Raw genomic sequence first — 24356 nt, 5'->3', positions numbered from 1 at the left:
TTCCAGAGCAATAGAGTTGAGGCCGCCTCCAGTCTGTCCCTCGTCCGTCTCAGTATCTGTGCACTCAGACTGCCTTTCTGGACTCTGCTACCTTTGATCACCGGGTTTGGGTTCCGAGCGTGGCTGCGGCCTTCCCCGGGAGGTGGTTACCGGGACCAAGAAGCCACAGAACCACCTGTGGCTCTGACGCAGTCCCCCGCTTGCTTGGCCCCGGGCCGGGCAGCAGGCATGCAGCTCCCGCGCCAAGAGCCGCTGGCTGCAGAGACTAGGGCCCCGGCACAGGGCATCACAGCCGTCCTGGCTCAGGTCCTGCGCCGGAGGGAGAGGAAGGGTTTAGGCAGAGCGGGCTCGCCCCAGGAGCGGGCAGTGAGGCGCAGCCCGGGCCCAGCCCGCCTCCCTCCCCCTCCTGAGGCTGGGCCTGGTCCCCACAGCAGCAGTGGGGACCTGGGCAAGAGGGGGCTCTGTGAAATAAAAGGGGTGCGCGCTGGTGGCAGGGGGCTGGAGAGGGGAGGCCAGGGTGGCAGCCCACGTGCGGGGCCTCGGCCCCGAGCTGGGACCGGCCAGGCCCTGTCCTTGCCCCAGCAGAGCATGCTCAGTTTGTGTCTGTCTGGTGTGTGTGTCCGGTCGTCGTCGTGTCATGGGGAGTGTTCCCCCGCGCGCCAACAGGCCTGGGCTGGGCAGATAAGGAGTTAATGAATGAAGAGCAAGGCCGGGCCCTGGAGCCAGAGAGGAGACACCAGGCTGACTATTAACTCTGCTTTATTGCTGCCCCCCTCCACACCCGCACACGGGAGGGGCCGACGCTCTGGCTCCAGGGCCAGAGCTGCTGTGCGGCCAGCCTGGGGGGCGGGGGGGCGGGCAGGGATGGAGGCCCTGGGAGGTGCTGGGACACATGCCCCTGGGCCTCGCTCTCCGGCTGCAGGAGGCTGGGTAGGCGCAGCCGCCGGTGGAAGCAGCCACGTGGGCAGCGGCTGGGCCCGTGGGAAAGCACGGGCAATGTGGGGGCTCCGGGAAGCACCCCCGTGTTACTGGCTAAGTGCCCAGCATTCCACTCTTTCGGCTCCAGACCCAGTGGGGTCTGTCTGGCGAAAGGCCCCAGTCTGGGGGGTGAACCGTGAGGGGTGCGGACAGGAAGCCAGGGAGAAGAGTAGGAGGAACCCTGCTCAAGGCCAGGCCCCACCTGCTGCCGCTGCCAGAAGCGGGGCTCCGGGTCCCCGAAGCAGCACTAGGTGCCCTGCTCTGAGGCGGGAGGCAGGCCAAGCACCATCTGCGCCTCACCCCCCAGCTCGCCCTCTACCTGGGAGGGGCAGCACCCCCCTCAGACTGCCGGCTCGAGGAGAGCCTACAGGGCTCTGTAGTCGCCCCCGTCTGTGCCAGAGCCCTCTGCGCTGCTGGACCTCAGCCTGCGCCTCGTGACCTCCGGGATCCTGGCTAAGGCTCTAGGAGACGGAGCAGGGCACACACCAGAAAGGTCCTGCCCGGGGGCGTGGGCACAAGGCCCTACAGACAACCAGGCAGGCCTTGTCCCTGCTGCACCTGAGCCTCCCTGTCCTGTCCCTCAGCCATACGGCAGGAGCTGAGCGGGATCAGCACCTCATAGTGTCCTTGGCCCCTGCTGCTGCCGCCCAAGACACCAGGCCAGCTGACGGCGGGGGACAGCGACGGCCCGGCGGCCCCAGGCCTCCAGCACACGCAAGCCCGCACTGAAGCCGGGATGTGCTTCATTTAGAAGTCTTAACCTGTGATAAAATATTAAAATGAGGAAACAAGTTCAATTTCTGGATTTTTTTAGATCCTACCTGACACAGAACACCAGGTCTACTCGCCTTTTTTGTATTTTATATTTGCCTATTTAAGCGTACATTTCTTTTGGTTTATAGAGGACTCCCCAAATCACGCACTTCATTAGATGGTTTCCGAGTTTTCTCCTAGGTGATGCTGTTAACACCTTGGCAGTGGCGAGCTGTCCCCAGCGTCGTGGTGGTGAAGTCTGTCCACGCACCGCAGTGTCTGTGTCCACGTGGTAATAAACGCTTACTGTCCACACCCCTGGCTCGGGCTCGCTCTCTCATGCCGGCTCTTGGCCACTCCGGGCTGAGGATGCCCCCTTCTGGGTGGGCGGCCCACAGGCCTCGTGGCCAGGAGCAGTGAGAACGAGGTGGTGGCCCTGGCGGGCAGCTGGGCTGCATGCGGACAGGGGAAGGCGGGAGCGAGGGCAGGGGCTGCTCAGGCACTTCCAGCCAGGGGTCCTGGGGAGGGCTGCCCCCCATGGCCTCCCCCGAGACAGGCCCTGAGTGCCACCCACACCTGGAGCATCAAAGGGGCTGGCTCCATTCTGACCACAGCTCAGGGAGTGGTGGCTTGGGCTTAGCAAGGCAGCAGGGACAGGGAAGTTGACAGGCTGCATGGTCCAGGGAGGACCATGGCCCTGCCCTGCACGCCCACCCAAGGCCCACCCCAGCACTTCTCAGACCCTGTGAGTCCCCTTTGGAGCCAGAGAGGATCTGCTCCTGGGCCGGGAGCAAGCTGGAAATGCTGTCCCATCTCCTGACCCCCAGGGACACAGTTTGCCCAGCCGTCCTCCGGGGGATCGGGGCAGAGGGGGAGGGGATGAGGTGGGGCCCCCCAGTCTGGCTGATGACAGGGGACTGCTGTTTTCTGGCCAGGCTCCGGACACCCCAACCCATCGAGTGCTCCCAACAACCCGGAAGATGGGAGTAGCACTGTTCTGCCTGTTGTGGGGTGAGCAGCCTGAGGCCTGATCTCAGAGCGGCTGCCCCCCCACCCCGGCCGGGTCCAGCACCCGTTCTAACCCAGTGGCGGGGGGGGGGGGGGGTTGCTGGCAGGTGGTGACAGAGCACACCTTTCTCCCTGGGCAGCCTCCTCCCCAGGACAGCTCTGCAGGAGGCTGTGCCGGCAGCCCCCAAGCGGGCCAGCCACCTGCCCAGGCTCCAAGAACTCTGGCCAAGCTGCGCTTCCCTCCCACAACAGCCGCGGGGCCGGCGGCCTCTTCCCAAGGGCCAGGTTCGGTGTCTAGGGGACACGGGTGCCTGGCATCTCTGGAGGCCACTCCCAGCTCCCGGCAGGAAGTCCGCGCTCAGCACCTGCCGGGTCTCAGGCACAGGGTGCGGCACCAGGCCTTCCTCCCGGGTCAGCCAGCACAGCCCGGCGGCGCCCATCCAGGGGTGGTCCTCAGCCTCCCCGGGGGCCCAGGTACCCCTCCTGCTCCTGCTCCTGCCTGCCGGCCCCTGGGAGACCGGGAGCCCACGCCTTGCAGCCCCCTAGGTTTCAGCCGTGCCCCCGTCAGTCAGGACAGGGTCATCCCAAGGACACCGGCCTGCTGCTCCCGGAGCTACAGTTCGCTCAGCCAGTCCCCTATCTGTCCAGCCCCGTCTACCCTCCGTCTGGCCCGCGGCACCCGTTCCTGAAGATCTCTTCAAGTCCTGAGGAAGCTAGTCAGGGAGCCAGACCCCACCCTGTCCAGCCTCAGCCCTCTGGGGCTCAGAGAGGGCAGCCCTCAGGCCAAGGCCTCAGGGTGGAGCAGAGGCAGGGGTGCGACTGAGGAAAGCCAGTGTCTGCAGCGCTCAGCGGGGCTGGAGAGGCGGGAAGGCTGCTAACGAGGGGCTTCCAGACCCCAGGGACCCCCACGCCCCAGGGCATGCAGGGGCCACCCACAAAGGCACAACCCCCTCCCCCCCGCCTCCCGGGGATGCTGCCTAAGCACCAGCGTGGAGAGCCACAGTCCCTGAGGGTGGGGAGCAGAAGGGCCATGGCCTGAGCTGTCCGGGAAGGAGGCACGCAGACCTGAGGCCCACTGGGGGTGCCAGCGCCCCCTTCTGAGGCCTGGCTGGGGCCTTGACCGCCACTGGCAACCACGATCTGCGGGTGTGCAAACAGAATGCAGGGTGTGGGACCAGCAGAGAAATCAGCTCCGTGGAGAGTGCTGCACGGAGCACCCAGGGCGGGGCCGGCAGAAGAGGAGGGCCCACGCCGGTGGGGGGGCGACAGTGCAGATGCAGACCAAGCCTCTCCAGGCTGCAGCCCGTGCCCAATATGGCCAGACGTGGCACTGGGCTCTGGGACAGAGTGCAGCCAGGGCGTGGGAACCAAATGCAGCCAAACCAGTTTTGGGCCCTAGGCTGGGGGGGGGCGGGCGGGGAGGGGAGGTGATAGCCAGCTCTGCAGCAGGGGAGCCAAGGGGGCCCACAGGGTCCCCCTGACTCCCATCACGAGCAGGGCTCACAGACCGTCCTCGGCCAGCCTGCACACCCGCTTCACCCTGGCGTAGGGCCCCAGGGAGTCCTTGAGCACGAAATCCCAGAGCACCTTCACCCACGAGTGGTGCTGAGGCAGGTGGTCGTAGTACTCGGGAGCAATCTTCCGCACCTGCAGAGAGGGTGGGCAGGGTCAGAGGCCGCGGCCGGGCGCACGCCTCCCCGCCACACACATGCACGGGAGCACGGGAGCATGCACACAACCCTGCGTGGGAGCACGTGCACGAGCACAACTCACACACACACGCAGGCGGGCACACACACCCCATCACCGCCCAGGGTACCCGTGTCCAGCACAGCCAGGCTGCTCAGTGCTCCCTGACGTGGAGGGGCCGCTGGCCTGGGACACCGACAGGCTCCGAGCCCCCTGCCCCAAGTCGGGGTGAGGAGTTAAAAATGCACCGTCCCCTCTCTAGAGCCCATGCCAAGTTTGTGATCCAGGAGCCCCAGGTGGGCCCGGCTCCCGTTCCCCCAAGCACCTGCAGACTTCTGAGGCACAGCCTGGCTTGACTTCTGCTGAGTCATGGTCACGGCCACGCTCGTCCACCCAGCGTCCCCTGCCCTCTCCTGCCCCCCAGCCCCTCTGGTCTCAGCTGACACCAGGCCCCCACCCCATCAGCCTTAGTGCTTCCCATTTCCCAATGGCGTGGAGCATACATCTCCCTCTAGCCTCCTGCCCCCTCTGCACCCACACCCTCAGCCCACCTCCTCCCGGAAGCCCTCCCAGCCCCAGCACCTACACGGGCACCCCCACCACCGCTCACCAACTGCCGGGGATGCCCTTCACTCCCCCCAGGGGGATGCACCCAGTGCTCAGGGCCTGCTTTATAGCGGAAGACGGGCTCGGGAGACCAGACCACCTGCTTGAGGCAGGAGCGGGGAGCCTTGACTTTGCCGGGGAGAAGAAAAGAAAGGCTCACAGCTAACAGCACGTGCTTCCGGCCGGCCCCTGCCTGAGCCTGAAGGTGGACAACGGGGAAGGAGGACGCCCGCTGCCCGGGCCCGGCGTGAGGCTGAGATGGTGCCCGGCGCACAGTGGGACCTCAGGAGCGCCAGCAGGAGCCGCAGGGGAGGCGAGGGCCGGGGGCTGCACAGCCAGGGCCAGACACACTGCTGGCGGCTGGACTCCGGGGTCACCCGCATGCCCAGACAGGTGCTCACACACGACCACATGCACAAACATGTGTACACACGACGGCACACTCGGGACACAGGCAAGCATCTGCACACGGGCGTGCACACACGCCTGCAGGAACACGTGCACACAGGGCAAGGCGCACACACAGACTCCAATGCTCCGACATCCTCCCCACCGACGCCTCCCCCAGGCGCCCTGGGCCTCCCGTCACCCCCAGCTCTTCCTGACCCGCCAGCCCACAGCTCCTCCTCTCCTCTTCCTCCCCCTCCCTCCTCCCTCCTTCAGAAATTCCCCAACCCCGGGGGGCGGGCGGGGGTCACAAAGGCCAGGTCCACCCTGTCCTCTCTACGCCAGGAGGGGGCCCTGGAGGGTCACAGGGCAGTGACGGGAAATGAGCAGGGACAGGGGAGGTGGGAGCCAGGAAAGGGAGGTGTTTTGCGTGCAGTATGGCTGTGCCGGCCCGTCTTAAGGAAGGGGCAGCCGAGGCACAGGGAGGGCAAGGGGCCTGCCCAAGGACGTCCAGCCTGGGTTCAAAAAGGTTTCCATTCCCCCCCTCCCCCCGCGAGCCCCTGCCCTTCCAGAAGCCACCTCCTTATTCTGCAGCCGGGCCCCCGCCTATCCGGGGGTGGGGGTGGGGTGGGGGGAGGCCTCTCCCGCCACCCTGGGACCACAACTGAGACGGCGGGCAGACGGTGATCAGCAAGGCCTGGAGAGCCGGGCTGTGGCCCCCCGTGCGCGCCCCACGCCCCCCGCTCTCCGGCGCCACCGCGTACCAGGGGCAGGTTGCAGCCCGGGATGCTGGGGAAGTCGTGGTGCTCCACGTGGTAGCCCGCGTTGAAGGTGATCCAGTTGAGGGGCCCGTAGTAGGAGTACGTCTCGTGGCCCTTGACGAACATGTAGTGCTCGGCCACGAAGTGGCCCGAGATGGGGTGCAGGCCGAGGCCCAGCAGGGAGCTGGCCAGCAGGTAGACCACGGGCTTGAGCCCCCACAGGGTGAAGAGGGCGGCGTCGGCGGCCAGCTGCACCAGGGCGTTGAGCACCTCCATGCGGGTCACGGCCTTGGGGTGCACGCAGAGCGGCCGCAGCGAGTAGAAGAAGGGCTGCAGCAGCAGCCAGAGCAGCTTGCGCGCCGGCGTGCAGAAGAGCCAGCCCTCCAGGCGCGTGGGCACGTCCACGTCCAGCCCGTGGCCACCCAGGTAGCGGTGGTGGTCCACGTGGTACTTCTTGAAGGAGGCGGCGTAGGGCAGGCCCACGGGCAGGTTGGCGAACACGGCGAGCCAGCGGTTGTGCCCCGCGCGGCCCGAGCCGAAGGCCGCGTTGTGAGAGATGTCGTGGATGGCCAGTGTCAGCGCGTGGTTGATGCAGCCGCCGAAGGCGTAGGCCCAGAAGAGCAGCCAGCGCCACGGCAGGTCCCGCGCCAGCCGGCAGGCCAGCAGCTGCACCAGCACCAGCCCCAGCACCGTCCACTTGAGCCGAGGGTCCGGCCGCATCAGGGCCTTGAGGGCCGGGTACTTGGCTGCGGGCAGGACCGAGGAGAGAAGGTGAGGCGGGTGCGCCGGCCGCGTGGGCCCCTCCCAACCCCCCACCCCGGACAGAGCTCGGCCTCCCCCCTGCCTCCTTCCTGGCACCATCCACTGAGCCCCAGGCAGTTGACAGCAAGGTCCCTCGAAGACCTGGCCCTGGCAGAGCCAGACACGCCTGCCTCCCCACCACCTGGGGGCCCCGGGGGAGACTTCCCAGGGCGGGGGCGGGGGGGGTGTCTTTGCCACCAGCCCAAGAAAAGAGCAGGTGTCACCACAGGTCACAGAAACATAATGCCCAAAATCCAAGCAGCGGCCGAGAGCTGCGGGTGCTGTGCGCTGCCGGGGGCTTCCAGCCCGAATGACGGGGTGCGTGCGGCACCCGGATGCATCGGGAACCCCGGGGGGCACAGGGGTGGCCAGGGGTGGGGGGCGTGGAGGGCTCTGGCTCTGCCTCCGGTGTTTCAGTTCCTAAACAAGATCTAAGGAAACATGATAAAATGTTGAATGCATTTATTTTGGGGGTGGGGGGTGCTCGTTACAGAATCTTTTGTCCTTTTCTGTAGTTCGTTCTACAGGAAAGAAAAAGACAATGATGGTGTGAGTGGGCCAAGCAGGGGAGGGCCTTCCGGCCAGAAAGCAACCAGACCACCCTGCAGGGGTAGCCCAAGAGTGGGGGGGGGGTGCCCTTGGGGCAAGACAGCTGTGCCTTCCAGAAACCTCCCTGGCTGCTCGGTGGGAGGGCGGCAAGGAGTCTGGCGCAGGGGTGGGGACGGACAGGGCCAGGGGTCATCCCGTGCTCAGGGGGAGACGCTCCCGGGTCTGCTCTGTGCCCTGGTTCGCAGGCCCTCGGAGGCAGAGCCGCGCTGTGATGCACAGATAAAAGAAACTGAGGCCCCTGAGGTCAGCGGGACTTATCCCGGGCACCCGAGAGAGCCAGTGCTGGTCTCCAGGGTCTTCACCGCTCCTGCCTACAGAGCAGCTGGGCTGCCTTGGGCCCAGCCTCCCCAGGCTGGCCCACGGACAGGGCCCGGAACCATCCAGGCCAAGGGCAAATCCTGCCCAGCCCTGTCCTCCAACTGACCCAGGAAGTTACTTCCCCTTTGTGCTTAGAAGGGAAGGATGTGACAGCTCTGCTCAGCTGCCCAAGGTCCCTACAGCCAGGCTCCTCCACCTTCCTCCTCCCAGCGCACAAACCTTTCAGTGAGAGCCACCCAGCAATGGGACAGGCCGCTTCAGAGGTAGTGAGCTGCTTGTCCCTGGGAGTATGCAAGCAGAAACACACAACAGGGGCAAAGGGAGTCTGCCCCAGTCAGAAGGGAGACTCAGGCTCAGGCTCCTCCTGCCTGAGCTGCCACCCCCCAAGCCCATCTTGGGGTTAGTCTTGATCTTGCTATGTGGCTGGGGCTACATCCCTACCCTCTCTGGGCCCCGGTGTCCCGGCGTGTGATGGCAGGGGTATGATATGCTTCACAGGGTTGTCTGTCCCCACAAAACGATGCTGGCTCCGTGACAGTGAACAGCCCACATCTGCTGGAGATGCTGTGGGGAGCTGGGGTTCCCAAGCCCTAGAACCCCAGGCCACCTCTGCCCAGAAGCCAACAGAATCCCCCAGGCAGCCCTTACCCCAGCGCCCCCACCAAGCCTTCACCTCATCGGGCAGCTACCGTGGCTTGAGCTCTAGCCCAGGGAGCAGCGGCTCTGCACAGCCCTAAGCACGGCCTTCGAGCGGCCGAGGTGGGGTGTGAACCCCATGGTGGACAGTACCAGGGCCCCCTGCCCCCCCGCCCGCGGCTCCCACTGCAGCTGCCCACCCCCCTCGCACGCAGGGGCCGCCTCCGGCCTGGGACAACGCCAGTCCCCCGGCCTCCAGGCTGCACAAAGCCGCCGGGGCCCTTTGATCCTGGGAGCTCTCTCCCTGGAGCTTGGCCAAGGACCCCGCCGGGATGCTGGTCACAGCACAGGTGTAGACACAGAACTTCAGACAGAGCAAGCAAGCCAAGCGACAGGTGACAAAACTCAGGCCCACTCAACGGGGAGCTCAGGAGCCACAGCATCGCGGAGGGCTGGGAGAGGGCCGCATTCGGAGCAGGTTCAAATCCTCACTCCAGATGAAGGTTTAATATCCAGAATATATAAAGACTTCCCACAACTCAACAACAAAGACAAACAGCCCAACGTAAAATGGACAAAGGACTTGAACAGGCAGGTCTCCAAAGATGTGCAACCAGCCAAGAAGCACAGGAAAAGATGCTCTGCATCAGTAGTCACCAGGGAAATGCAAACGAAGACCACAAACGAGATCCCCCTTCACCCCTGCGAGGACGGCCAGAGTCAAAAATGGACAACAGCGAGTGTTGGCAAGGATGTGGCAATACCGGAGCCCTTGCTCGGACACTGCTGGTGGGGATGCAACATGGTGCAGCCGCCATGGGAAACCATTTGGCAGTTCCTCAAAGACGTAACCGTAGAATTACCATAGGCCCCAGCAATTTCACTTCTAAATACAGACCCCAAAGACTTTAAATTGGGGGCACACACAGATACTTGCACACCAACGTTCACCGCACCATTCACAGCAGCCAAAAGCTGAAACCGACCCCAGTGTCCATCCACAGGTGACCAGATAAAACAAAATGTGGTGTGTCCACGCAATGGAATGTTATTCAGCCATAAAAAGGAACAAAAGTTCCAGTCAAAAAAGAATTAAGTCCTGAGGGTGTAACGTAAAGCATAGCCACTACAGTTAATAACACTATGTGGGGGGCGCCTGGGCGGCTCAGTCGGTTGAGCGTCTGACTTAAGGTTTCAGCTCAGGTCATGATCTCAGCCCCATGTTGGGCCCCACGCTGGGTGCGGAGCCTACTTCGAAAAAAAGTAGATCTTAAAAGTTCTCATCAAGAACTTTTCTCACCCGAGAACTCAAGAACAAACGTTTCTGTAACTGCGTATGGTGACAATGTCAGTTAGACTCACGGTGGCGATCATTTTGCACCACAGACCGAGGCATCCTGTCATACACTTGAAACTAATACCATGTTCTACGTAATTATACCTCAATAAAAAAATGTCTATATTGAATTTTCCACCGTCCCTATTGCACAATGCCGACACCCTACTCCCGCTCCCTGAAATGGACTCCCAAGTAAACGACTGGCTCCCCAAAAAAAATGTGTTTAGAAGGAAGAAGTGCTGACCCAGGATACACATGGATGAGCCTCGAAGACATGATGCCGAATGAAAGCAGCCAGCCACACGGGCCACGTACCCCATGACAAGTGAAGGGTGGAGAACAGGTGCGTTCCTAGGGACGGAAAGGAGCAACCGGTCAGCAGGGGCTGGGGAGGGCGGCGGAGGGGTGAGGAGGGGGCGGGAACAGGTCTGTGTGGAGCCAGGAGGTGGATTTGCAAACAGCCACGGTGCACGACACCCTGCATGCCACCAAATCAGACGCGTCAACATGGTTCCAAATGGCAAACTGTCGGTTCTGTGTGTTTGACCACAGTAAGAAGAAAAGTTTCAGACAAACTGGCCGCTCAGGGCAGGTGAGCTCAGCCACGGGGCTGGGCGTGCGCACCCGGCGGGGGTCACCGGCAGGACTCACGGATCAGCCCTGCAGGGCTCGGCTCACCGGCCCGGGGAAGGCACGCACAGCGGCCCGGCTGCGGGGTGACTGCCGGGGTGCGCGGGGGAGGCCGGCCCCGCGGAGGCCTGCAGCCGCGTCATCGGGGCACAGGGACTGCAAGGGGGCAGAATACCAGGCTGATGAACTGCTTCCCCCACCCGCCGGGTCCTGCCCACACTGCCTCACGGCCTCTGGCGTCGTGCCCGCACCGTGGGAGGTGACCCGGCTGCCATAAAGGTCAGAGGCCCCGTGGGGTGCTTGGCGCCCTGCGCAGGCAGAGGAAGGCTCGGGGTGGCCGGTGCCACCTTAAGCCAGGAGACCCCGTTCACAAGCTGGAGAGAGAGGCTCCTGGCAATGTGGGGGGCGGGGGCGGGCAGGATAATGGCCCCCCAGAGACATCCACATCCCAACCCCATAAGCTGAGGAGGTTCCAGCCCCTGGCAAGAGAGAACCAAGGTTGCAGAGGGGAGTCAGGTGCTAGCAGCCGACCTTACAACAGGACGGTGACCTGGATCATCCAGGTGGCCGGTGTCATCCCAGGGCCCGCCCTCTCCGGGGAAGCACAGGCAGGAGAGAGGGTCCCGGGGGGGGGGGATTGGGAAGGACCCCATCTGCCCCTGCTGGTTGTGAAGGTGGAGGTGGAGGTGGAGGTGGAGGTGGAGGTGGAGGTGGAGGAGGGGCCCCGAGCCCAGGAGTGCAGGTGCCTGCAAAGCTGGAAAGGCCTGGAAAGGGCTTCTTCCCCGGAGCCCCCAGGGGCGTGGCCCTGCGACACCCTGACTTCAGCCCCGTGACACCCGTGTCAGACTTCCGACCCCCCAGAGCCAGTAGAGAACACGTGTGTGCTGTCTGAAGCCCCCCAGTTTGTGGTCAGCTGTCACCGCGGCCCAAGGAAACGCCGGGCACCTAGACCAAGGATGAGGAGACCGTGCTCGCTCCCGCAGCTGGGCCCGCCAGGGGGTCCACTCCTCCAGCCCTGTCCCTCCTCCGTCCTAGCACCTGGCGCAGGGCCCAGGGCGACTCACGCTCTGCCTGCCCCCCCCCAAGGGCCCCACAGCCCACCAGCCCTGGCCAAGCGGGAGGAGCCAGCACCGCACCTGCCCGGTGTCATCCTGCCGTGCGGGACAAGAGACCAAAGGACCCAAGCCTGGGAGCGGGGACGGCCATGTGGGCCCCACTTGGGAGGGGGGACAGGGGGCAGGCTTCATCCCAGCTTGCTCCTCTCCCAAAAGGGGGTCAGAGTGAGAGGGGACACTTCAGAAAGTAGGCCTGGATTGCCTGGGAAGAGAGGTGCTTCCGGGGGATGCTGGGGGCCCCGGGAGGTGGGAATCCTGCAGCCACGGTGAGGTACAGTGGGAGAAAGAAATGGTTTCAGGCCAGAGAAACCGTGTGCGGAGTCCCCCTGACCTTTGCATAGCTGGCTATCAGGTTGGGACCACAGGCCACAGGGCCCCACCAGCCTCCCGCTCGCCAGGGGCAGCCTCTGGGCACCAGCCTCCCCCCCCCACCCCGGGCAACCAGGAGCCTGGCCCTCACCTCCCGAGGCACACCTAGAAGCCCCAGGTAGCTGGAGGCCACCAGCTTCTCTCGGGCTGGTTCCCATGCTTGCCCTTGGAAGGAGGCCAAGCCTGGGGCGGGAGGGCAGGGCAGGGCGCACCTGCACCAGGTAAGCAGGCTGGCATGTCTGAGGCAGTAGGACCCCAGCTCTGGGATCAAGGCCAGCAAACAGGCCACTCCCGTGCTCCGCAGAGGCAGCTCTGACCTTGGATGGTGGGCCCCAGATGCCCCATCTGTCTAACAAAGACAGTAATCCTACCGGTGGGGAGCAAAGGAGCGCACCCCTGAGGTCCCACCCCTGCCGAGCCCACCTTCAGGGAGCCCGGTACCCCTTCCTCCTTTTCCTAACAGTTTCCCAAAGACTCAGCTGCCCCCAACTCGGGTGGTCCCACAGCCTCCCAGCCTTGTCTCCACAGAGGAGAGATGGGGAGGGCACTCCCGCCGGCCCATCTGGGCTGTGGCAAGGGGCCCCGGGGGCTCTCCACTGTTAGTAAATGCAACTTTCTGAGCTGAGGGTAATAATGTCCTACTTCTGATCTTTGGGGCCCTGGGAGCTACTCTTGCAGGCTGATCTGGCCCAGCTCGCTTTGACCTACGAGAACAGGGCCAGCGCTCCCAGGCCACGAGGGTCACTGGGCCCAGCCATCCTGCTGGAAGCAGTAAAAGATGGGGCCGACGTCCAAGCTGGACTCCAGGCAGCGCAGGGGCGATCCCTACAAGGGGCCAAGCACGTATGCCCCAGGTCACCTCCACACCTCCCGGACCACAGAGCCGGGACGAGCCCAGCAGCCACCAAGAAGGCAGAGCCCAGGGGCCTTGGCCGAAAGTCTGTGGGGCGAGACACCAGAAGGGCTCCGAGACGGTGCCCAGGGATCCGGGAGCGCAGCGGATTCCAGGGGGGCACGGGTGGGCAGGCCCCGCTGAACCCCACGGGCCTTCCATGGAGACCCCAGGGAGGCCCCATCTTAGGAGTGGGGCTACTCTGGACCTGCCTGCGGAGAAAGTCAATCCCCACTCAAGGAAAACAGTGAGTACCTAACTTTTCAAGTCCAGAGCTTTCCCGTTCCCTGGGGAGGGAAGAGGTCGGGGGGACCTCCCAGGGGAGATGCTCTGGGGACGACCAGCCACTCAGACCAGAGGTGGAGGTCACTGGGCACAGGAGGGACCAGGGTTAATGCAGCCAGGGGCTTGAGGTGTCTGGCTGCTGGGGTCAAAGAGGGTCATGGGCAGGAGGACAAGACAAGGTGCCCCACCGGACTTAGCAAGGTCATGAAGGCCCCACCGGGAGCCACGTCAGCACATCTGGGGCCAGACGGCGGTGGGGCAGGGAGGTGAGGGCGGAGAGGGTGAGTGCGGGATCGGGGTGGGGGGGCCTGGCTGGGGGGTGAGGGGGGGAAGAGAAAGCACCAGGGGCTGGCAGAAGGACCGGACAGAGACGCTGGGGCAGGGGGTCACGGAGCGGGCAAGGGGGTGCTGCCCGACAGAAAGGGGGGGCCTCTTCCAGGGGCTCTGGGAAGGAGGACCGCAAGAGGGAGGGAGCCCCAGGGCTGCACAGCGTTGGGCTCCATCTTCTCTGGGCCCCCGGCAACCCCATGGAGGAGCCCCGGCCCCGAGCGGGACACCCTAGCCCGGCCCAGCCCGACCAGGCTCTGCCCCGCTGTGGGGCGCCAGCCGAGCACGGGGGTGCCGGGCCCACTCAGGCCTCCAGCTCAGAGACAGCCGTAGCAGGACGAGGACACGCTTCGAGAGCTCCCGGCTCCACGGGGGAGCTGGGAGCCCAGCATGGACGGCCACCTGGAACCAGAGACAAACAGACCCACGCCAATGTCCGCCAGCGGCGGCCCCGGGCGTAGCCCAAGGCAACTGGGCAACTGGCCATGACCAACAGCCATTGTTAGAAGTCACACTGCCCAGGCCTGACACGGAACGGAGGCTGTGAGGTCCAGGGAGGCTCGGGGAAGCGTCCGACAGAGCAGGGCGAAGCCGACACTGCCAAGACTTGGCCTCAGGACCCCCAGCTCCAGGCGCCCCCAGCAGGCTGCACGCCGGGGCCCAGGCGAGGGCTATAGGATGCCAGCCAAGCGCTCCCATGCAGGGAATCTGACACTCACTCAGCCTTTACCACCCTGCCCGGGAGGGGGCCATCCCCCCATCGCAGAGATGGGGAGACAGGGTTTCCACAAGGGGAAACAACGTGCCTCACTTCCAAAGCCCCCCACCCACCCAGCGAGCTGGAAAGAGCACCCTGCAGGGATGCTCAGCCCCCAGGGGACCTGGATCCTGGGGCTGAGCTATGTGGTCGCCAGGGCAAAGCAACCAGAGAAAATCCTGGGTCCCAGATCAGGAGACCTGCGTGGAGCCCGGCTCAGCCCCACTGCAGGGTGTCCTTGGGCACGCCCCTGTCCCCCTCTGGGCCTGCGTCTCACTCTCCATCTTGAAGGCACTGGCTCTGACAGCCCTCGGGCTGGGAGCAGGTAGAGGCGTTCTCGGGACCACCAGGCCCCACTGGTGTGGGGAGCTTGGGGCCTGGAGAGCTGTGACTTATACGCATCACACGGACCCACACACACGACAGACTTGTTCGCAGGACCCAGTGGGCCCCAAGTGCCCCCACACCAGTCCCCGGGAACAGCCTTACCATGGACACTGGGTCATCCCCACACTTCACCGGACAAAGCCAGCTGGGGGGGGGGGGCGGGAGGCAGAAGCAGGCAGCCGGTCGGGGAGGCTGCTGGGCCCTTGCCCTCTAGAGGCAGTCAAGGAGGTCCCAAGGCCGGGCACCGGGCTCCTCCTCCCAGATGCAGGCCTTCTGCCCACCCCCTGCTGACCACTGGCCTCTGGCAGGGGCCCCAGGCACACACGGGGCTTCTTCCGCCAACACTCCGGACCCTCCCCTGCACCCAGGCCTGGCACCATCTGGACTGCATACTCCTACCACCTCCCCAAAGAGGCCAAATGCCATCGTGTTGACAGTCTCAAGAGCTATAGGAGAGCTCCTTGTCATTGCCGCTCATCACCTAAGTACTCCCAAGTCTAGAACATTCCACCGCACACAGCAGCTCACTGCCGCCCACCTGCTTCCCGGCCAGGTGGGCTCAGAGCTCTTTCCCTCCCATCGCCTACCCACTGTTGAATAACTTGACGACTCTCCCCTGACACTCCTCTCAGGAAGGCACCTAAAACCCTCTTAATCTCCTCCTTCCTAAAGGGCTTCCTTGCAGCCCCGCCCCAGCTCAGCGGCCTTCCCACCACACAGTGTTCCCTCTCTGAGCCAGGAGGCAAGCCTAACGCCGTCCGGTCAGTGTGGGAGGCACTGGGGGGACCTGGTGCGACGCAGAACATGTGGGAAGTGGCCCAAAGTGCCTTGAGGAGTCACTTGCCCGCCTCCTCACCTGCCTCTCACGAAACCTGCTTTTTGTTCAGTGACAAATATTTGCTGAAGGTCTTTGGCAGCCAGGCCCCAGATCCCAGAGATGGGAGGGGTTCCCCAGCTGCCTGGGGTGGGGGGTGCTGTTCTCACGGGACGTCCCAGGAGAGGGACACACACACACACACACACACACACACACACACACACACACACACGTCCGACGTCAGAGCCGAAACCCCAAGGACGTGAGACCCCGGGGGGTGACTGCACATGTTCTCAAGGGATCTTCCAGGTGATGAAAATACTCCCAAACTGGATTATATAACTTCCCTAAAGTCACTGGCCTGTGCCTTTCAAATGAGGGGATTTACGGTATGTAAATCCTGCCCCATAAAAGCAGGTACATATTAACGAACAAGAGGAAAAGGGAGGCCGGGGAAGGACAGGGCGCGCACAGCCGTGTGGAGGCCCCGATCCGAACCTGGCAGCTGTGCATGCCTTGTGTGGCAGGGACAGTGGCTCCCTTCGGGCGCCAGGGACAGAAGAGGGTGGACGAGAGGCCTGCCTGCCCCCGGACCGGCTGGGGAGCCGGGCATGTGACTCACTGCGCAGGGAGCGTCAACGTCCCTGCATCAACATCCGGAAGGCAGACAAAAGAAAAGGCAAGGCAAAAATGCTCGATATGAGCGACAAGCACAGGGCCACGACAAGTCATACACAAACGCTCACCCATCGGGAAAAAGGACTAGGCTTGCTCGGGTGGAAAATGGAGCCCGGGACAGGAGAAGAAAGTTCCCGAGGGAAGAAAGACCGTGAGATCAAGCGGAATCCTCAGCCTCACTGCTTGGTTCCGTCGGGTTGTCTCCCAGCTCGCTGGCTGGCGAGGGTGAGCCCTGGAGCGAACCGGAGCTGCCAGGTCCCAGGCAGCGCTGGGAGGGAGGGAAACCCGGGACCTCCTTGGCAGCCGCTGAAGCTTTGTGCGGGTGCCTGTCGCCGACCTGTCTGGGGAGCGCTGCAGGCCAGGCCAAGGAACCGCGCTGGTGGTGGTGGGCCTGGCCTGCCTTTGGGGAGGCTCAGACGCGGGAATGAAAGCAGTTGCCCCACAGACACCTGCAGCTACCGAAGAGGCCAGGGCCAGGAGGTGAAGGCACCTTGCAGGAGGGTGAGGGAGGAGGGTGGAGCAGGGGCCTGGAGGGGAGGTGAGTACTGCAGGCCACCCACACGCACCCCTCCCTTCCCAAATCCCTGCTCAGCAATGCGTGCTGGTAGCTTGAAATTGGCCACGATAAAGTATCTGCAGAAACAGCCACGTGCCAATTTGCACATCAGGGGTATTTGGTTCTCTCCAACGAGCACCAGCATCATAGTGTGTGTGTGTGTGTGTGTGTGTGTGTGTGTGTGTGTGTGTGTGTGTGTGTGTGTGTGTGTGTGTGTGTGTGTGTGTGTTAAGAGTGTTTCTGAGAAAAGGGCATTGAGGTGTGTGTGTGTGTGTGTGTGTGTGTTGTTAAGAGTGTTTCTGAGAAAAGGGCATTGAGGCTGAGACCTGAGGGACACATAGGAGTTTGGTTCATGAAGAACAGGGGAGGGGGAGACGAACCATGAGAGACGATGGACTCTGAGACACAAACTGAGGGTTCTAGAGGGAGGGGGGTGGGGGGATGGCTTAGCCCGGTGATGGGTTTTTTTTTTTATTTTTTATTGTTATGTTAATCACCATACATTACATCATTAGTTTTTGATGTAGTGTTCCATGATTCATTGTTTGCGCGTAACACCCAGTGCTCCACGCAGAATGTGCCCTCTTTTTTTTTTTAAAAGATTTTATTTATTCATGAAAGACAGAGAGAGAGAGAGAGAGAGGCAGAGGGAGAAGCAGACTCCCAAGGAGCAGGGAGCCCGATGCGGGGCTCGATCCCAGGACCCTGGGATCATGACCTGAGCCGAAGGCAGACGCTTAACCATCCCAGAATGGGCCCTCTTTAATACCCATCACCAGGGGGCACCTGGGTGGCTCAGTTGGTTGAGCGACTGGCCTCTTTAGAGCAGTACCTCTTTAGAGAAGAGGCAGTGGAGGGGGGGCCTTGCCCATCACTGTCCCTGCCCACTGACCAGCCATACGACTCACAGCTCTGGCCAGAGACCGCAAGGGGCGGTCATGCTCCTCGGGTCAGGAGGTGAAGGAGGCAGCTCTCTTTCTTCTGTGCAATCTCAGAGTTGGGGGGACGCAAGCCCAGCAGCGGTGCAGCCCCCTGGCAGGGGAGGAGGCCCAGATGCCTCCTGGGACAGGGACATGGGGTGCGGAGAGAATGGCCCGCCCGCTCCCCACCCCTGGAGCCGGCATCTCTATGGTTGGGTGGGGAGAGTTCACGTATTCCCCTGAGGGCTTCAGCCAGTTCTGTTCTGGATTTTACCGCCCAGCCCAGCCCGAGAAAGGCCCCAGCAGGGGCCTTCCCTAGGCAAATAACCCAACAATTGCCAAGAGTCTTACTTCCTTGTTTCCTCTTTTGTTTTCCTTTGATTATTTGAATTTGTGTTTCATTTTGTTTTGTTTTGTTTTACCATGTTTGTGCCCTGTTTCCATAAGAAAAAAAAAATCACAAAGCTATTTGTTTTTAAAGACAAACCCAAAGTCCGCTTCTTTCCGCGGCCACGCCTGGCTTGGCCTCTGGTCGGCTGTGGGATCACAGTCCTGCTGGCTCTGTTCCTGCCTTCAAAGTACAGGGAGGCTCAGCCGTGGCCTGGGAGATGTGGCTCTTAGGGGCTGCATGGGACTCCATTTACTCAGGACACTGTGCCCTGGGGAGCCTGTCCCCATTTAGGCAGGAGCTGGGGATGGACTTTGGTTCTGCCTCAGAGAGCGGTGCAGCCCAAGGGCCTCCCTCTGGGTTCTGACTCCCTCTCAGATTAGGATCTTTATTGAGCATCCACTGGCTCCTGGGGGCTTGGCATGAGCGGCAGGAGAGGCCCGGTGGGGCTGGAGCACATCCTCAAGTTCACCGCACACCAGCCGGGCCTTGGCAGCCTCCAGTCTGTGCAGCCCCACACAAGTCGCTTCCCCTCTCTGAGCACCCCCTCCACTGCCTCTTCTCTAAAGAGGTACTAGCAGTTACACGCAGAATTTCTCTCGGGCTGGGAATGGCACAGGCGGCCAGAAAGGAGAGGCGGAAAGGCATTCCCTGTCCTTGGGGAGAACTTGGGCCTGTGTGCCGAGGCAGTAATTATCATCGGAGCTAACATTTATTGTAGCATTTATTGCGTGCGAGGCTAAGCACTTAACATTACCTCATTTAATCTGCACAACTCTGTAAGGAGTAATAACCCCTTTTAACTCAACCAAGCCTCTATTTGCTCATCTGATGACTGACCTGCCCAGGGTCACATGGCTAGTAAGTGAGTAGTGTTGAGGTGCCTGCCAGGAGATGAGCTCCACGGCCAAGCTCTAGATCCCCGAAATCTGCTGCCCCACATTGTTAAGAACCTTGATGGGTCGGAGCCGTGGAGGGAAAGCCCAGAGGAATGTCCTCCCCCAGCAGAGGCCAAAGGCCAGGAGGGTAGTCAGGGGGCCTTCCTGCAGGAAATGGGACTGAGCGAGAGCCCTAATAAAATTTCAACGGCATTTTTCAGAGAACTAAAACAAATAATTCTAAAATGTCTACGGAACCACAAAAGACCATGAATAACCAAAGCAACCTTGTGAAAAAAAAAGTCAGAGGTATCGCGTTCCTGGATTTCAACCTATACTACAAAGCTGAAGTAATCAAAAAACAGTGTAAGTTAGCATAAAAATAAACACAGAGATCAATGGAACAGAATAGGGAGCCCGGAAATAAATTGACACTCATATGGTCAATCGATTTACAACAAAGGAGGCAGGAATATGCAATGAGCAAAAGACAGTCTCTTCAGCAAATGGTACTGGGCAAACTGGACTGCTTTCTCACACCACACACAAAAATAAACTCAAAATGGACTGAAGACTTGAAGTAAGACAGGAAAGCCAAAATCTTCCGGCGGTAAGCTCCTTGACATCAGTCTTGGCGATAATCTTTTTAGATTTCACGCTGGAAGTAAAGGCAACATAAGCGAAAATAAAACAAATGGGACTACATCAAACTAAAGAAAAAGGTTTGCATGGTAAAAGAAACCATCAATAAAACAAAAAGGCAGCCCGTGGAATGGGAGAAGATACTGACAAATCACATACCCAGTAAGGGAATAACATCCAAAGTATATAAAGAACTCATACAACTCAATAGCAAACCAACAAAAATTTGACTAAAACTTGAATAGACATTCCTCCATGGAAAACATACAAATGACCAACTGGCACATGGAAAGATGCTCAACATCACTCATCGTCAGGGGAAATACAAATCAAAACAACAATGCAATGCGGTCTCACCTCACACCTGTCAGAACGGCTAAAATCAACAACATAAATAACAGGTGTTGGCGAGGATGCAGAGAAAGGGGAACTCTCATGCACTGTCGGTGGGAATGCAAACTGGTGCAGCTACTCTGGAAAGCAGTATGGAGGTTCTTCAAAAAATTGATCCAGCAATTCCACATCTTGGTATTTATCCAAAGAAAACGAGAACACAAATTCAAAAAGATATATGCACCGCCCCCCCCCCGTTCCCTGCCGCATTATGTAGAAGAACTAAGATATGGAAGCAACTTAAGTGTCCGTCAACAGATGCGTGGATGAAGAAGCGGGATATACCCAATCAAAAATTACTCAGCCGTAGAAAAGAATGGAATTTTGCAACAACATGAGTGGACCCTGAGGATACTGTGCGAAGCGAAGTCAGTCAGACAGACACAAATACTGCATCATTCCACTTACATGTGGAATCTAAAAGACAAAACCAAACCAAACCCAGACTCAAAAGACAAAACCAAGCCAACCCAGATTGGTGGTTGCCAGGGGGGGAGGGACATGGAGGGATGGGGGCCGGGGATCAAGTACAAACTTCCATTTATAAAGTAAGTGACGGGCATGTCATGTACAGCAAGGGGACTGTAGTCCATGAAATCACAGTAATTTTGTACTGTGAAGAATGGTAACTAGACTTATACCTGAAACTTACTAACGTCATATCGCATGTCAATTATACTTCAATAAAATTTAAAACGGAATAAAACAAAACTCCAAAGGCAGCAAGCAGCGCCGAGCGGGAAGGAGGGGACATCCAGGCAGGGCAGAAGCTGTCAAATGCCAGGGAGTGAGGGAAAATGGGACATGTCAAGTTCATGAGTTCAAAACCAGACGTGACCGGAGGAATCCACAGCACCCAGTGGAAACTGGAAATGAGCTAGAGGTCCCTGAAGGGTGGGCCCCTGAGACCTGGTGCCCACATCACCTCCTGTCCTCCAAGCCTTCCAGCCTTCTGTGCCACCCCGTCCAGGAAAATTCCCCTATTGGTTTCGGGGCCCGTGGCTTCTCTCTTCTGACACAGATCCTTTTCTCCGTGTTCTGGAGTGCTGAGTACCACACTGGGCACCTTTTAACATCCAAGATCTCCTTTTAACATTGCACCCTCTCTGCCAAACAGGATGACTGTGCCCATTTTGCAGATTCAGAAAGTGAGTCTGCAGCCCAGAGGGTCTGAACCCCTCTGCGGGGCAGGGTAAGTCTCCCAGCCTTCTCCACGTGGGGCCAGGTGCCCAGTGAGTCCTGTAACAGCAAGGTGGGGCCTGCCAGGGGAGGGGAAGGAAATGGAGCCCTGCCTCAGCCCTGCTGAGGGGAGCAGCCAAGACACCTGCCCTCTAGGGAGAGGCAGGACCAGATGATCACCAAGAGCCCTCTGAGCCACCCCAAGAAGTTCACAGGTGTAGGGGAGGATGCTGCCACAGGTCAGACCACAGCAGTGCTCGGTTATTGTTCACCTCACAGCAGAAAGCCACCTTAGACGCAACCCCCCCCCAGCCTTCTCCAGCCAGGGGGCAGCCACAGCAGAGAACAGCCCTGCATGAACCACGCAGTGCATCCGGTGTCTGAAAGCCTTAAAAGTAATAGGATGGATATTTCATAGTCTTGGAGTGGGGCAGGAAGACACCAAAGGGAAAACTCTAAAGAAAAAGCCAATCCATTTGAATGCATGGGGAAAAAAAAAAAAAAAAAGCTTCTGTGAGAGCAAAAGACAAGGGTAAAATATTTGCAACACGTAAGACAAATAGTTAAAACCCTACCGTACAAAGAACTCTAACAATCAACAAGCGAGAGACCAACCCAAGAGAAAAAAAAAATTAAAGTGGACAATTAAACTTTGTAAACAATCATCCCCAAACTGCAAATTAAACACAATGAAATAGCACATGTCACCTAGTCAACCTGATTAAAAGGTTTGCCAACCCCAGGTGTAGGCGAGGGAGTGTGGAAACCACAGCCTGGCCATTTCTTGGGAGGTAGGGTAGCACGTCCACGCTGCTGGAAGCCGGCCTGGCACTGTGGGGGCGATTTGGTGGCACCCAGTAGAAACTGTTCTGGAGGTGCGAACCCTTTTACCCGTAGTCCCCAGGAAAGAGACTGTACATTCCAGGTCTAATAGGAGCCACTGGCTTGACTGACCACAACTACGCTGGTAAAAACGACTTCGACTTCCCAGGACACTAAATGAGAGAGGGGCGGCCACCATGCATTAAGCTATAAAATACAGGGCAGAATGGACAAAAGGCATTCTTTGGCGTTATCTTTGTGGGGTTTTTTCTTCAGGTGTATCCTGTACACAGACGGTCCCCTGGGGACGGACCCCGCGCCCCGAGTTCGCGCCCGGTCCCCGCCCCACGACTGGCTGGCGGCCCACCACCAGGATGCTGCAGCTGAGGTGCGCTCCCCAGGTGCGCGGATCCGGGCTCGGGTCCTCGAATCCTGGACCCCAGGACGGAGGCAAAGACGCGAGACGGAGGTTTCAGACCCGGGCAAAAAAGACCCTCGGGCACCCGGGCCGAGGACCCCCGTCCCACCCTCCCTGAAGCAGGGGCCGAGGAGTGCCCGCTGGGCACCGGGGCCGGCGCAAGAACGACCGCTGTCCCCACCCCGCGGCAGGGGCCGGGCCGCGCTCACCGAGCATCTCTTTGCGCCGCTGCGTGTGCGGCTGGTCGGTGTAGACCCACTCGAAGTCGGTGCGGCCCGCGCGGTTACCCATGGTGGGGCCCGGAGCGTAGCACCGAACGCGGTGGACCGCTCAGCTCTCCTCCACCTGCCTGCCCAAGCGCGCGGCACCCCGACCAGTTTGAGGCTCGGGGCGGGGCCAGGGGCGGGGCCTCTCGCGGGGGCGGGGCCAGGTGCGCCCCAGGAGGCGCGAGGGGGCGGGGCCCCGCGGGGCCCGGGCGCGGCCCAGACCTGAGGCGGGAGGCGGCGGTTCCCCAGCTTCGGTCACGTCCGCGGCACATGGAGCTGGTAGCGCGCCACCCGCGGGAGTCCCCGGCCCCCAGGTTGTGCGGGGACGCCCCGGTGCGCTCGCTGCCCCCCCACCCCGCCTGGCTCGCCTGCGGCCGGTCGTCGGGTGTCACGCACGCCCCACCCGCCGAGCGCCAGTTCTCCCCGCGGCCCAGACGCACTGGCGCGCCTGCCGCCCCTGCCTCCGGGGACGAGCCGGGGTTAGCGCCCACTTGGCGTGGGGGTGGAGGTCAGGAGGCTAGACACTAAATGCTTGCAACAGTGCCAGTAAACGGAAGGTGCTCGGAAAGCAATGCTCCCTTCCCCTACCCGGCCCTCTCACGCAACAACAACGCAGTGGGCAGATGATGTGACTGTGGCAACCTCAGGGAGGTGAGTCAGGCCCACCCTACCTTCGGGAAAATCGAGGGACACAGGGACACAGACACGGAAGAGGCCCATTATGACTCAGGGTGAGACGTGCCATGACACAGGGAGGGGTGGTTAGGGTCCAGCAGGGGCGTCTTTTGCATTGGGCCTTAAAGGATGAGTAGGAGTCAACAGCTAGAAAAAGGGGAAGGGCACTGGTGGTGGAGCAAACAGCAGATGCAAAGGCTCAGAAGCTTGGAAGAACCCTGACATTTTTTTAAATAACAGAGTCCAGGGTTTGGGGGAGTGGGGGCACGGGGCTCCTTATTTTCACTTTTTCAGGGATTCCGCTCACTCCTTCAGAGCTCTGTAGGGGGTGGTCGAGTCACCTCTGTAGAGCCTGTAGAGCCTGGCCTGTGCTGGGAGCTACCTGGGTGGCAGAATGGCCTGGCAGCCAAAAGTACCACAAGGCAGGGAGGCAGTAATGGTGAGTTTCCATCCAGGCTCCTGGAAGTCCATGGCCCAGGGGGTGTGGTACACTTGGCAGGCCTCCCTTAGCCCAGGGCCAAATGCAGTCCCGGCCCAGGCTGGAGAAGAAAGCAACTGTGTGTGGGCATCCCGTGGCAGCCAGCCACCTGCCCAGCTCAGGTGTAGGAAATTGGGTCGGCACAGAGGCTGGATTCCCAATCCAACAGGAAGACCCTCGGAGCCTAGCGTTGCCATCACCCCTTGCAGCACCCGACAGGGTCACCTGGCCCAGCTTGCACAGCCTCAAAAACAGAACTCACTGTTGCCCAGAGCAACCTGTTCTATTCTCAGCCAAAGGGACCCTCCCACCAGCTGGCACTTTACAGATGAGTAAACCGAGGCTCAGAGCTCAAGAGGGTCTTGCCTAACTACTCAAGAATAAGCAGTGAAGCAGGGACAGACCCCTGATCTTTGACCCGAAAAGCCCAAAGTCGGCGTGTGGGCCCCCATGTTGCGCTCAGTGAGATGTGGGTCCCGGCTTGGGCTCTGCCCTCGGATAGCGTCACGCCTGCCGGCTCCCTCCACCCCAGGACGGGGTCAGGAAACTTCATTCGCCATCTACCCCAAGACTCAACCTGTCTAGATGAAACTAGCCCA

The 24356-nt window shown here is 60.9% G+C and overlaps 2 protein-coding genes across 6 annotated transcripts in view; one reads left to right on the top strand and one right to left on the bottom strand.

The window, feature by feature from the left end:
* EVL (Enah/Vasp-like) overlaps positions 1-2046 on the top strand; it is a 146356-nt gene extending 144310 nt beyond the window's left edge. For all 5 annotated transcript variants that reach the window (XM_027569456.2, XM_027569452.2, XM_027569457.2 and 2 more), the window contains one exon: positions 1563-2046. In XM_027569456.2, coding sequence (XP_027425257.2) covers positions 1563-1600 — 38 coding nt within the window. In that variant the 3' untranslated portion in view covers positions 1601-2046. The remainder of the gene's footprint in view (positions 1-1562) is intronic.
* Positions 1825-22702, bottom strand: DEGS2 (delta 4-desaturase, sphingolipid 2). The gene is made up of 3 exons (XM_027569458.2): positions 22548-22702; positions 6186-6928; positions 1825-4386 (listed from the first exon to the last, which is right to left on the bottom strand). The coding sequence occupies exons 1-3, from the start codon at positions 22627-22629 to the stop codon at positions 4240-4242; spliced, it is 972 nt and encodes a 323-aa protein (XP_027425259.1). The 5' UTR covers positions 22630-22702; the 3' UTR covers positions 1825-4239.
* Between the last annotated feature and the right edge of the window lie 1654 nt (positions 22703-24356).

Source organism: Zalophus californianus, chromosome 6 (genome assembly GCF_009762305.2).
Source record: "Zalophus californianus isolate mZalCal1 chromosome 6, mZalCal1.pri.v2, whole genome shotgun sequence".
NCBI classification, from domain to species: Eukaryota; Metazoa; Chordata; class Mammalia; order Carnivora; family Otariidae; genus Zalophus; species Zalophus californianus.
Note: the sequence above shows the minus strand (reverse complement) of the source record. Positions and strands in the feature narration are given on the sequence as shown.